The sequence below is a fragment of the Phasianus colchicus genome, chromosome 7 (genome assembly GCF_987193195.1).
Source record: "Phasianus colchicus chromosome 7, bPhaCol1.hap1.1, whole genome shotgun sequence".
Taxonomy (NCBI): Eukaryota; Metazoa; Chordata; class Aves; order Galliformes; family Phasianidae; genus Phasianus; species Phasianus colchicus.
In genome coordinates this window covers 26,783,512-26,797,519 of record NC_143442.1, presented here as the reverse complement: position 1 = coordinate 26,797,519, position 14,008 = coordinate 26,783,512, and the positions used below count along the sequence as shown (strand labels likewise).

Sequence of the window (14,008 nt, the reverse complement as noted above, 5' to 3'; positions counted from 1 at the left end):
CATTCTTTATGACTTTCTGTCTTCACTTCACTGGCTGCACCCTCTTAGCGTGATCATAGTCTTTATTTTGTTTAACTTATGCTAAAGCAAAATACGAAACTAAGCCACAGGAGGCACATAAAACACGTCATTGTACAGTCCGCTACGTTTTATAAAACCATTTTACAACAGGAGCCATCCACCCGTTCTGTTCAATGGAGTAAATGTGATCAAACCGCGCTTGAAGAGCTGCACTCATCTTTACACTGATTATTTTCTACCCTCATTGCAAAGCACGGGCTGCGGCTAACATCTCGTTTATGTACAATTAAATGGGTGAGCCCCGCTGCCTCCAGCAATTGCTGCACTTCATTACTTACCTTGCTGGCTGAGCAGCGCGGTGCCACGCTCTGGGCAGGCTCTGGCTGCAATGGGACACATCCTCTGGCACGGGGCAGAGGAAGGAGACTCCATTCCCCAGTGTCCCCGGATGTCTGGGTCAGAGCTAGTGCTGCCAGCACCGTTCCAATAGCACTGGGGGATGCCAGAGCTGCAGTGGTGAGGTGCCTGTCCAAAGAAGGCAACAATTAAATATGGGACAACTTTTCTGGCTATTTCTGTTGCTCTTCTCTGCTTCCCCAGCACACCTCCATAGCAGAGGCAAGAATTAAACCCAATACAAACACACACACAAAAAAAAAGACAAAAAAAGAACAACAACCAACCAACCAAACCACTTTAAAAAAAGCCCCCAAACCCAAAGCCACTGGGCACGGGAACGGCAGGCTGCATCCTGCCTGCTGCCAGCAGCCTGGCTGGAAGCACCGGGGCACAGAGCAAGGGTGAGCCGTGGGGCTCTGCCCTGACCTCAGCCTGCCGCCAGCCAGGCTCACTCCCCTCCCTTTCCTTCCCTCTCCCTTTTTTTTTTTGGACATCGTGTTTAACACTTGCGCAATCTGGTGAAATTACAAGACCGAGAGGACAGGGGGAGAAGCCAGTCTGTTTAAAAAATAAAAGAGAGGACATGATTACTTTGCCGAAGCTGTACTTTATATTTTATCTTCCAAAAGAGACAAAGGGAATAAATACTTAAAACCCAGTGGTGACGACAGTGAAGCAATCATGCAGGCGCTGGATACCTTTGTCTCGGGAAGGCATGTAGTCATTTTTACATGTCTGCCACTGCGTGTCAAACCTTTCTTTTCTTCCCCTTTCCATTTTGGATGGCCAAACTGATTATCTAAAATAGAAAATTAGCACACAATGGCTTTACTCTGTGATACCCCTTATGCAACTAATGGGCAAAGCTTGTTAATTGGTTGTAAATGCCAGCAGGTTGCCAAGATAATACTTCAGAAATAAGCGGGTATTCTGATAATTACAGCAATCTTCATCTATAAAAGCTTAAGTAGATGAAGTACTGGCTGGCTTAAAACCAAGATTTATCCCGCTGCACTCACATTAAAAGAAAAAATAAGATGAAAACAATAATGTAGCAAAACAATTATATAGCAGGAAGCGTTGTAGGTTTTAGAGATTGTGAAAACTCAGAAAGTAAAACAGTGCTGTAATAACCAGTTATGGAAAAATAGGCCATTTACATTTGTGTATAATTAAATAGTAGGCTATGCAATTTCACTTTTTAAAGTAAACTGCCTTTTCCTTTTTTTATAGGGCAACGTAGCCATAATTGCTGCATTAAAGCTTTAATGAAAGAAAAAAGCAGCAGATCAAGATGACATGTAACATCCACATTTGTACCGTGGCGTTCTGCTTGTTTAGTAATGGGAAGCTACTGAGGAGATTAAAATTGCAGAATTCTTCCTAGGTTTTTTCCCCCCTAAAATTGCTATAGGAAGATCATTCAAAGTCTAAAATACATACAATTTATTTTTTTACCTTCAATCCACAAGGATTTAATGGCTTTCCTAACTCTGAAAGTGTTTTAAGAAATACTTTCTTGTGAATGGGGGTATTATTCCAGCTCATCACCATTATCAGAAGTAAGTGGCGCAAACTTAAAGCGTAGAGGGCTCACCTCATGTTTTAGACTATTACTGCAAATGCTGCACATCATTATTTTTTAACTTAGCGGCGCTTTTCAGCTTTCCTGTCAGAATTATCAACAAGTTGATACATAATATTGTTATTTCGAGTTTTGATATGTCTCCTGTTAACTGTTACAGCAAGGCTGGGCTCAGCCATAGCAGAGCTTCAGGATGAGGTTGAAGCCCTTGAGGCAAACGTTGGCTCTAGAGTTAAGACAGGAGCTCATACGGATGGCAGAGAAAGCCATGGGGTTGTTTTCCATGAGATCTGGCCATGGGCACGTTCTCCCAGCACTGAATTGGATGGAGACACCTTCTCTGTGTGGTTCCACACCATCAGCCTAAAGACCTTCTCCAAACCTCACGCTCACCAAAAAGAAGAAGAGCCCATTGGGCAGCCGGGGCGACATGCTGGTGGGCTCCCTCTTCAGTCTGGGCACCGCGTGTCCTCAGGGTGGCTCTTAGTGCAGGGGGCCTGTCCCTGACAGTACATCATACAAGCTGCCAGGTGCCTTCCCAAGCTCCTTAATGGATCCGCTCCCTTATCCTCCAGGAGCTAAATAAACGGGAGACTTTCTAGGCCGGCATGTATTTCCATTTATGCTTTAAAAATTCATGAGCATAGGTTTCATCTGATGGTGTAGTTACTATGGTAATTGTTTATTAATCTGGAGGAGCGTGGTAATTACCACAGTTCAGTTTATATAACTCAGACCTGGAGTTGAAGTGCGGGTATGATTTCTTTACGCATCCATCTTTTAGACACTCTTTTCAACTTTTTTTTTTTTTTTTATAACAGAATATGCATTTTCCCCTCTCAGTTCTACTTTTATCCAAGTGCATACGTTTCTGGAAGTGTAGAGAGTGTAAAAAATGAGAGAGAAAAGCTCGCTTGGAGTTGGCAGGCCAGGATAGCCAGGAAAAAAAATGTGCAGAGCTAAGCAGCAGGTGCTTCGGGGAAATTTTTTAATTAAAAAAATGAAATTGTTGCTTTATGCTTTCCCTGGAGAACAAACTCCTTCCCAGTAGGGCAGCCAGGGGCAGAAGGCGGGCGGAGGGCACCAAAAACAGCACAGCCTGGCTCCGTGCCTTGTCCTGCACAGCGATGATGCACTGCAGCCTCACCAAGGTGCTGGCATGCCAAAGGGACATGTCCAGATGCATGCTTGTGAAACTTTATCTAAAAACAGAGTTTGCACATGCAAAAATTGATCACTGTTGGCTTTTTCACAGAGGCACCACCAATCCCTTTGCTAGGCAGTGCCTTCACAATGGATGCTTCAGGGATGCTCACCAGAAACCTACAAAACGTTACCACTATTTTTTGAGAAACTTTTTTCATTATCCAGTAGTTCTTTTCAGAGTGAAAAATTTTGACCACAGTAATATATTTCCCTGTCTCTACTCTGATTTACACAAGAGTAATTGCTGTCAGCCTGCACCATAACAAAACCATTGGAAGACCCAGCTCCCCACCTACCCACCACCCCTCTGTGCCCGTCCCAGCCTCACTCTTCAGCCGGCAGTGCCCGGCCCTGGCTTGACAAGATTCACATTATTTATATGGAAAAGGCACAGGATGCCATCTCCCCGCTCACTCTGCCTGCATAAATTGTGCGTGTTTATTATTCATTGTAACACAGCACATTCTCTGTTTCTGTGTCACTTGTCACTAATCACTTATGCATCTGATGTGCAGATCCAGAGCCGGTTCTCAAGCATTCTTGGCTTTGAAACATAAGATATGCATGGGTAAGAGTTTATCCCACCCCCAAAATAACAACTTTGATACATTTTCAAAAGGGAAAGTGCATATGTTACAGTACTCAGGAGCAGCAATAACCAAACTAGCTGAGAAGTGACATGGACTTGGGTTATTTTCTTCTTTTTTTTTCTTCTTTTTTTTTGGGTTTCTCTTTAGTATTTCATGAAAGTGTGTAAAAATCTTAACATTTGAATGCCACACACTTCATTCTGCCTGCGAGATAAAGGACATTTCTCTAAAAGAAACATACGCTCCTTGTTCCTTGTTTTGATTTCTCATACAGCTTGTCATAATGCATTTACATTTTGTCCATACATTCGGGTTTTTCAGCCGGAGCTGTGCTTTTGAGGAAGGGATGCAAACTCTTCTTCTCCAGGGGCTGCTGCTCGTGCGGGATGGGTGCTTTTCTGGCACCATTCTTTCCCGTCCTGTCTTGCTTTCTTCTCAGCCAGCCTCCAACCCTACCAAAACCCAAGGCTGGGTGGATGGAGGCACCTCTTCTGCTCCATTTCCTCGCTCCCAGCTCTGGCCAGCCCATGGTCAGCTCTGGGGAGTTTCATGAGATGGCCAGCAGCCCTGCAAGCCTTGTGTTAGGCTGCTGACTTCTTTTTCACCATTCCACACTGCTGGCTAAGCAGCTGCCAACGGTGGTTGACATCATCTTACTGCGGTGAACTTGGTGCCCACAGCCTGTGATGGGGCCTCCTACATCACCAAGGGCTCCTCTATTTGATATGTGTGTCGTGATATTTGCCATTTGTGACATGGCTGTTCCATGTTGTATGTTGAGCTGTGCATCGCTCTCATCATATTAATCCATGATACGGGATCGGTGATGCTGGACTGGCCTTGGGGGTGGGCAGCACGCACACCAGCCAGCACAGCTTGAGCAGCCCATACCTACCACACTATTATTTACTGGAGCAACAGTGAAAAAGAAGTCACAGAACTAGTCAAGCTGTTCAGTGTAAATGTTTTCTTCTCTCTGCAAGGCTGCTGAAAGAGAAGGCTGTTTCCACTTTTACCCAAGGAGATCGTGTTAATTTCTCCTTGTTCTGCTGCTATTTGATGGGAACACTCTTAGCAGCGACCTCCCATTACAAGACCTCCTTGCTGAGGGAAGTGAGCCCTACAACAGCACCAGAGAAGCAGCTTGAAATTAGGATACAGAAAACTCATGCCAAAAATATGTCAACTTGGAAGGTCATTAAGAATTATCCATTTGTGCATGTTCACATGCCAGCAGTACCTTAAGTGATTACCTTGGAGGGACAGATTTGTCTAATGAACATATGAATTAACAATACAAAATTGTGATTGATAAATCAAATAGGAATTTGTAATTTGGCAGTGAATCTAACTGGAGTGGAGTTTCACTGGATGTGGATGCAAAGTGCTGCTGCTCTGTGCTAAGAACAGCTCTTGGTGGTATTTTTCTGCTTTATGACACCCCAGCTTTAGGTGCCTGATCTGAACGCCAGCCTGCCTGTACTTTGGGCAGATACATCTTGTACTAAAGCTCTTGGCTCACAGCGTACAGTAGTTATTTTTTAAAGATCCCCACCCACACCTTTATTGATTTCATTTTTTAAGTTCAGATGAGAAATTAACGTAGACTGGCACAGGCACACAAATGCTCCATTTTTAAACTACGTAATAGTTGGTAGAATTCTGGTTAAGTGTTTATAAATTTAGGATCTTGGATAAAAGCAATTAAAGTTTAGCTCTGCTTTTCTACAGTGATGTAGCTCAAGAAGAAGTTCTGATTTAAAAAATGTCTTGTACAGGTAACTTTCTTTTTCCTTCCAAATCCTTATACTCTGAGTAGATAAATGAAAGTGATACACACATTGTGTTTTTAAATAAGCTGTTACTGGCAGATGTAAGTCACATAACATTTACCAAAAGATCTTAGTGATTCCTTACAGTATCTTTGGCTTGAGTCAAGCTGGGCTTGGGGCATTCCTAGCACAGAAGTGAGATCCGACAAAAACTCATTTGAGCTGCCACCACCTAGCTCTTGTCAAACTGCACATTAAAGATCCCGACAATAGGAAAGTGTCAAAGGAGTTGTTGCATCTCATTGCTCCATGTGATTAATGCCTCCCCGTGTGTTAATGAACCAAAGTAAAGTCTTAAAAATAAAATCATTTAGGATTTCTCTGACTTGATGTAAAGGGGAAATTTTACTCTGTTGAGTCTGTAATGCACTGAGTACCATGATTCTTGCAAATGCAAAATTGCTATAGTAAAACCTGCTATTTGGTTGAAGCGGAAATTTCAATGGATGTTTATGTTGGAAAATACTACAGAAATGGGTTTGGCAGTCACCAAATGGACAAAATCTGTTATCGCATCTCTGCCCACTGTGAGGCCAGACAGAAACAGTGCTGGCTGGGCACATGTGCTGGGAGACAGCCACAACTCCCGCAGCTTCTCCTGGCTTTGCCCAAACCCAGCAGGACGTAGTGTTGTGGTTTGTTAGCATTACAGGATGTCCCCATGGCTGCAGACCAGGTCAGGGAGCTCCCTGCCACATAAAAGTGCCAGAGGGTGTCACTTTCTGTCTTAATTTGCATGCCATCTTTAAAATGAAATATGCTCAAACATAAAAAAACCTGAAGGTAAATGTACTGATGTTTGCCACCAAACTGAAAAAGAGAGCATTGAGACTCATTAACAGACGTCCTTGTGTCTGTGGACTGTATGGATAGCATAGCAATGCTGCATTGTACAGAGTGCTCTGCGATGTGCAGGGCCATGAGGAAACTGAAAGGTAAAAGGAGCCCTGCTATGATACAGCCCAGTCTTGAAGGTCTTTGTGGAAGCCACAAAAGAAAACCAGGTCAAAAAGGAAAGGCCAGTGTTTCACCAGGTAATGCAGAATTTACCTTGTTGTCATCTTAGGGATTGATTAAATCCATGAGGACGTGCTTTGAAGGTGCTGGTAGCAGCTCATCATGCAGTTCTCTCATTAAGCAATGGGTGCAATGGGAGGTAGCAGGACCAAACAGTGGGCAGCCCCCTAGAGCAAGAAGAAACAGCTGTTATGGCCATGTTGGTGTGCTCTACACACACAGGAAGATGTTGGTTAAACAGATGACATCCATAAGCTATATGTAATTCACAAAACCTACTTTCACGGCCAAGTTTATCAATGGTTTCCCACAGACATACTGCGTAAGATGCAGTTTTGTCCCTGTAGCTGTCCCCAGACTCTGCAGGAGCTGGCTGGAGCAGCAAGGGTGCTGCTAGGGAATTGCAAGGGCAGTGGGGACTTTACATTCGCTGGTTTGAGGAGCAGCGCGGCTCCCTGCAGCTCACTGCCCCTCTCACACCCCCTCAGGCCATGCCCCCATTCGCTCTCCTGTGGTGAAGATCAGGAGTGTGAGTGTGGAGCAGCTGCCCTGGCAGGAGTGGGCGCGGGGAGGCGGGGGGGGCGGGCTGCAGCCCCCAGCTCCACCAGTGCCAGGGAGGCTGCAGAGCAAAGTATGACACAACCCCTCAGATATTTAGGGAGGGAGCGTGTTATTTTAATATCCTTTTTTGTGCTTAATAGAAAAGGGGTTTGTGGTTAATTCTTTATTATCTCCGACAGCAGTTCTCGCTTCGGCTCCTCTTTCTTTAACTGCCAAGCTAGCATTTTCCTTTTTTATTGCTCCTTTCTAAGAGGTTTGCTTTGGACTATTGCCAGTTATCATTTCCCATTAGGGCAAATATTGCATCAAACTCATGATTAGAGATTTGAGGGCTTGGGAATATTATTTTTTGAACATTTGTATTTCATTTTCTGAGTGTCTTTCCCCTCCCCTCTTTGCACACATATATACACACACATGCCTCTGTATCTGTGGATGTACATATGTGTGTATATATTTATAGAGAGGGAGAAGGAAAACTGCAGGTGTCTGTAGGCACATGTATGTTTGTGTGTAGACACGTGCATTTGTGTGTAATGCTGGAATCCCCTTGTTAGGACCAAGATCTCTGAGGATGCTAAAGTTTACCCAAAGAAGAGAAGTGTCAGTGTGCTCCAGCTCTGTGGCAAAAGGAGGTAATGTGCAGTGCCCGGGAGAGGACAGAGGGAGAGAACAGCCCGGTGAGGAGCTGCCACAAGTACCATCAGCCCAACAGAGCGGGCAGCAATGCCTGTGCTTGAGCCCACCATCACTGTGCCATGTGCACTGCTGGGGGCTTCCAGGTGATGGATTTGGACTCAGTTGACTTTTTCATTCCCTTGCTGCCAAACTTCAGACGCTGCTGCCATGTTCAAAAACCTTTCCAGCTGCTGCCTTCTGCTGCCAGCTCGCCAAGCCCAAAGTCCAATTTTGGTAAAATCCCCTGACTGGAGAAGCAGCCAGCAGGAAATTTTGTACTGCAGGCACAAAATAACACGGGTGATACTCAGAGCACGTGGCGGGCTGGGCACTGGCATGGCCTGCAGAGGCCACAGGGTGAGGTGAGCTGGGCACCACCAACCTGCGCCAAGAGCCACCAGGTTCCTGAACACACACACATTTCCAGGCAGCCAATTTGTCTGCCTCCAAAAAAAATTATTCTTCAATGCTTGTTCCCATCTGCCAGAAGAAAACATGTCATTTAAGAAAACAACTAACATTGACAGACAGGAGTGCATTCTGGAGATAAAGCCCTCTGCTTTTACCTGATTCAGGCAACGGCACTGAGTGGCGAGATGGCTGTGCCATCCACATGCCTTATTCACAAGCAGCTTTTAATCTTCCTTCTCCCTGGCAGGCTGACAAATATTTTTCCCTTTACTCACTGTTCACCCTTTTATTCTTCCGACAAATACCGCACTTACTGCATTTAAATTTTGCAAAACTGAGTCCAGGCGAAGTGAGTCAGTCATTGTGCAGATGAAAGGCAACGTCACCTCTTTTCTTGCTGGTATACAGTGGCTGCAAGTTAAAATCACTGCACGATGGTGTCGGCAATTCTTGCCAATGACAAACCTGACTGCGTGTTTCCAGCCTGGCCCTGCTGCTTCTGCCCTCCCTTCCAAAAAACAAAGCCATGGTCCCCACATGGGGAAGACTGCTGTCGAGAGAAGGTGCAGCAAGCTCTCAGCTATTTCAGAAATCTTGAAGTGATTAAGGCAAGCGGATGGTTAATTAGAATATTCTAAAAACACAGCTGCTAAAAAAAAAGTTTCAAACAGCCACCAACTTGTTATTATTTTGTCATCATCTCATGACATGCTTGTGACATATGGGACAAAGAAGGGCTGCAGTCCCCTTCCCCGCAGCCGCGCTGTCCCGCAGCCTTCTGCAGGGCTTTGCTGGTAGTGCCCGGCTGCCCCCACAGTGAGGAGAACTCAGGCTGTGTGTGCCTCAGCCTGGGCTGAATGGCAAATATTAATAATAGCGGTAATAATAAGAAGAACAATATATTCACACAGGCTCACAGTGTTGCAGCAGTGAAGCAGCTTTGTCCAGCTCTGTGCCAGCTCAGATGAAACGTGCGCTTCCCTTCTGGTCCTGGGAGTATATACCTGCTTCTCCACTCATGGGGTTTTCCCAGCACTTCCCCTGGAAGAATAATCCAAATAGCCTTATTATTTCAGTATCTCATCTTATATCTGTACAACACAGGCCAGCTTAACTTTATTGTGCTGCTTTTTATAGAGTAGCGTTTATTTCTTGTACCAACTCTCAAGGATGTTTTATCTGTTTTATATCCCATTGAATCCTCTGTGAAACTGCACTAGTTTACAATAATTTTATTACTTTATTAATTAAACGTTTTCCAACAAGCTAGCTATGGCATTTCTTATCATCAAGGGTTCCATTAGTTTTTAATGGCGTGAGACAAAATTACCATTTACCCACATGCAATTTAAGAAGCATCATTAACACAGAGAAAGCACCAGGTGGGATTTCTAATAGTTACTGTTTCTCATTTTTGTTTTTATTTAAAAGGAATAACTGGTTTTGAGGTTTTTGCTGCAAGGTTGCCAAATCTCCACTTTGTTTTTATGTTTGAGATAATTTAAAATAATGTTCCCCTGTCTCCTAAGGCTCCGCTCAACGATATCTCACTTATCAGCACATCGCTTTGCGCAGTGTCTCAGCACAGCCGGGTGAGTGTGTTGTCTGCACAGCAATCACCCAGAACAAAGACTTGTCTGCACGGACTGTAGGCAGGCATGCATGCGTGCGCTTGTGCACACTTGTGCACACTCACACTTGTGCAGAGCGTGTGCCTGGTGAACCGGTCTGCAGAGTCGGGTGAGTCCCAGGCCACAGCCTGATGGCACCTTGTGCGGCCGGGCCCTGGAGGGGGCGGTCATGGTTTTGGAGGGCCTGTTCCAGCACGGGGGGAGGTTCTGGTAGCGGTCACAGCACTGCTCAGGGGCAACCTGCAGAGTTCAAGGTTTTGGGAAACTTTGCAGCAGGCCCTCTGTCCAGATATTGTCTTTCCGTGCAGGAGACAATGAAAAAAACATGATACTGGTAAATATTTACCTTTAACAAAATGGGAATAATTAAAAGGCAACTTAATTACTATATTCTATTCAATTATGCTGAGCACTGACTAATTGCTGACTCAGTCCATTTGCATGTTAACAAATGCCTGTGTTTGAGGTCCCGCTCAGATAATTTTCTGGGTTCAACATCACAAAGCTGCCAGGATTGTTCCTCTTGCTAACTCACTGCCTTTGCTTAGCTCTGCCGTTCCCAATGCCACGACGTTGGCCACCTCGCCCTCCCTTCTCTGAGGCCCTGCCACACGTTGCAGTTACTCTCTGGGACACGAGGCCCCGTCCCCGCCTGTCCCACACGGGCATCGGGGCACTGCGGTGGGCCACGTTGTGCTGCGCAGGGCCCAGATGGTGCATGATCCCACGGAGTGCGCAGGAGGGATATTCAGAGGGATGTGTTTGACAAGGTGTTTCCTTATTTAAAGGGGAGGGGAGGAGGAGGCAGATGGCATGGCTGCTTCTAATGACATTCCCTGGCTGGGTTTGCGAGCGGCAGACAGGAGAAGGGCAGGAGCACCTGACGCCGGTCTGCTGGGCTGCCACGGGGATGGGGATGCTGGCAGAGCCGCCCTGCTGCCCGCCCTCAGCCCTTCCACCCGACCGTTTGATTTCCTGTGCAGGAATCATAGCATCACAGAGCTGTTCAAGTTGGAAGGGACCCCGAAAAGTCATTAGTCCCCTGCAATGAACAGGGACAGCTATGCTAGATCAGGGTGCTATGTCTCCAAGAATGGGGCATCCATCACCTCTCTGGGTAACCTGTTACAATGCCTTCCACCTGATAGCATCATGTATATATTCATTTGTATCTTATGATTGTAGAAATGACATGGATAGCATTATTCTACATTACTCCCCACCCCCAACTGGTGTGTGCTGGCGTGTGTGGGCACAAGCCAGGTGCTCCTCTACGAGGTTTTTCAGTGTGCTACAATGCACAGCACTCTGATGTTTTTATACTCAGGAGCATCTATTAAAACAGAAACAAATTTCACATTTTCTAAATGGGCAGATAATTGTTCCATGACGAAGAGTGCAAATACGTTCGCAGCAATAGCCTCTGTCTCAAACGCGTGCTAAACTGAACTTCTGGCCATATAAATTTCTAATTAATTTGCCTGTGCAAGCCATGGAAGAAAAACTCTGATTGCATAGCAGAGCAAGAGGGGCACAGACACCCACCTCAGCATTGTGCTCACATGGAGAGCGGCACGATGGGCACCGCTGGGGCTGCAGGGACGGCACCATCAGTGAGGTGGCAGTGGCCGTGCCGGGCTATGGCTGCCCGTTATGTTAATGGCTCAATCATTATTTATTCCTCTGGAATACATTATGATGGCATTATCTGGGATTGGCTCATTGAGCGTCATCGGTGCGTCCGTAGGATTTTTTGCACAGCCTCATTAATAATAAACAATTCTGCCACAAAGCACTGTGGTGCCCTGGATTTTAAGGCAGCTTTAGGGCTGGCTGGGCTGCAGCAAAGCACTCCAAGAGCAGGGGGTTTGCACAGTGACCGCTCCGCATGTGGATTTATTCTGACTACTTTTCTTTCATGACAGCAGCTCTGAGATGACTCCTCTACCAAAAGCAAAGTTCGGCTCTACCTCTTCCTATAGCAAGAAAATCTTTCAACAATATTTTTTGAGAACCCCCAGGTTTTGCTAATTAATATTATCACTGAGTACTGTAAAATTGTTCAGGAGAAGAAAATCCTGACTGGCAGAAACCTTATTCTATTTAGAATTAACTATTTTGTTTGAACATCACACTTCTTCAGAATCACATTTTCTTACCTGGAGTTCTCAGGAACAGTTAAAAAGTAATTATACTTTGAAAGCACTGATTTGTTTCCCTTCCCTCTCTTTCTTTCCTTCCCAGTACAAGAAATGTGACAATTCCTGGAGGAATACGGTGACATCAGCTCTGAACGTCACACTACCCACACAGGGGTCAGCAGGTGCAGCCCCGCAGCGTGGCAGCGGCTTCCCCTCTCTGTATTCAGCAAATTCTTTGCTGCAAAGGTTGCAGTTAAGCAGTAGGTATGTTGAATCGCAGCGGCCCCTGATGGGACCCATCAGGGCTGTGCTCCTAAGGGCAGGGCCTCCTGTCATGGCTGCACTGCTCCCTGGCCTGGCTTCTGGCATCAGCCCTTCGTGGAAAATGGCGCTTCAGCAAGAAGCTGAAGCTGTAAGGCTACAAAAGACTTTGCGTGGGCTGGAGAGCGCATGCAAGTAAGTTAGGAAGTGGCTGCCTACTTTTGGCCACACAGTGACTCTTTTCAGCTCTAGTCTACTTCGGACATCCCTGCAAGGATGCAGAAGACAGTGGTGGTGAAAAGGATGGGTCCTAGAGCCCATCACCCTGATTTCCAGAGCCAGAAGGAATTAAAGTCACCAGAGCTGATGCCCACAAGGCATTATTACAGAGTAACATAAAATAAATTATTGGTGGTGGCACTTGGGTCTGAGCCCTGGTGCAGAGCCTTGGGTCAGCTGGCATCCTTCTTTGGCTCACGTTCTCCTGTCCTCTGTCAACCAAGAGTGACAGCACTCACCTCGCAGGGACATCACGAAGCCAACTGCATGCTCCTGTGCTCTGTGACCCGTGTCCCCAAGCCCCAGAATGGAAAGCCCTGACCATGTCCCGTGGGGTGCCACACTTCCTGAGGATATGGCTGATGTCAGCTGCTGCTGGCTTTCTCCAGTGCGGCCATGGCCTTTCTGATTAAACCTATTCTAAGTAAACATCAACAAACTACTCTGGCTGGCGTATAGAACTACACAACACACTTAGGCTTGGGTGGAGACACATCAAAAGATGGCCTTCCTTGTGTGCCAATATACTTACATCCACACATGTATAGGTGTGTATGTTACCATACTGCAGAGCTGCATGAAGTTGGCTTGCGTGGGGAGCATCCACCTCTGTTCCTCCATCACTGCAGTGAAACCCACATCAAACAGGGAACTGGAGACTGTGCTATTTCCCATCAAAGTCAGCTTAATTTCAGAGCAAGTACTGCCACAGGAAGCCCTGCCAGAGCCTGCCTCGCACAACTCCGGGCAGAATCTCTCATAAAACAATTATATTTTTTCTGGATGTAGTGAAAGCCTTGAAAAAAGTTTACTTGATGTCTAACCAAGCAATGCTGCATCTTCAAATTTGAAGGAGAGCTCAGAAAGTTAGTTTTTTATTATTCTTCATTTAAGTATTATTTTTTAATTGCAGCGTATTAAACATAAAATCTGGTACAATCTTTAAAAATAAATAGGACCTAACTATAAATGGGCCCTGTTGTGTTTTTATCTTTGACAAGCAAGTAATTGCTTCTCAAATTTATCAGTTTGTTTATGCAAAAACCATTTACCAAGCCTAGCTCAAAAGCATCAATTTCATCATTATCATCTTATTAATTTAGCCAAGCTATAACACAGCTGATTATTCCTGAGTAATATCCTCTGCAGCACATCATGTGTGGCAAAACCATCTGTACAGTACCTATTTAATAAATAAACCCTCGGCTAAATGTCTCTGTTTATTGAGAACTAATGTTTATAGAAAATATAATGGAACTCAATAAATAACTCAGCTTCATCAACCTGCATATGAATCAGTGCGAAGAACGCTGACATCATCACCTTTCAAGTACCAGAGAAAGCAAAATTACCCAAAAGAGCTATAGAGTCAATATTAAGGCATTAAAACTGCAAT

The 14,008-nt window shown here is 45.3% G+C and overlaps 1 protein-coding gene across 11 annotated transcripts in view; it reads right to left on the bottom strand.

Annotated features, from left to right (window-relative positions):
* The window catches only part of LOC116233958 (uncharacterized), a 235,334-nt gene that overhangs the window by 12,501 nt on the left and 208,825 nt on the right, over positions 1-14,008 (bottom strand). For 9 of the 11 annotated variants that reach the window (XM_090144265.1, XM_090144261.1, XM_090144268.1 and 6 more), the window contains 3 exons: positions 9,218-9,341; positions 6,684-6,817; positions 360-546 (listed from right to left, as the gene is read on the bottom strand). In XM_090144265.1, the coding sequence (XP_090000391.1) occupies positions 360-546; positions 6,684-6,694 (198 nt within the window). In that variant the 5' untranslated portion in view covers positions 6,695-6,817; positions 9,218-9,341. Of the gene's footprint in view, positions 1-359; positions 547-1,118; positions 1,220-6,683; positions 6,818-9,217; positions 9,342-14,008 lie in introns of all 11 variants that reach the window. The other 2 variants (XR_016468363.1, XR_016468362.1) reach the window with 1 other exon arrangement.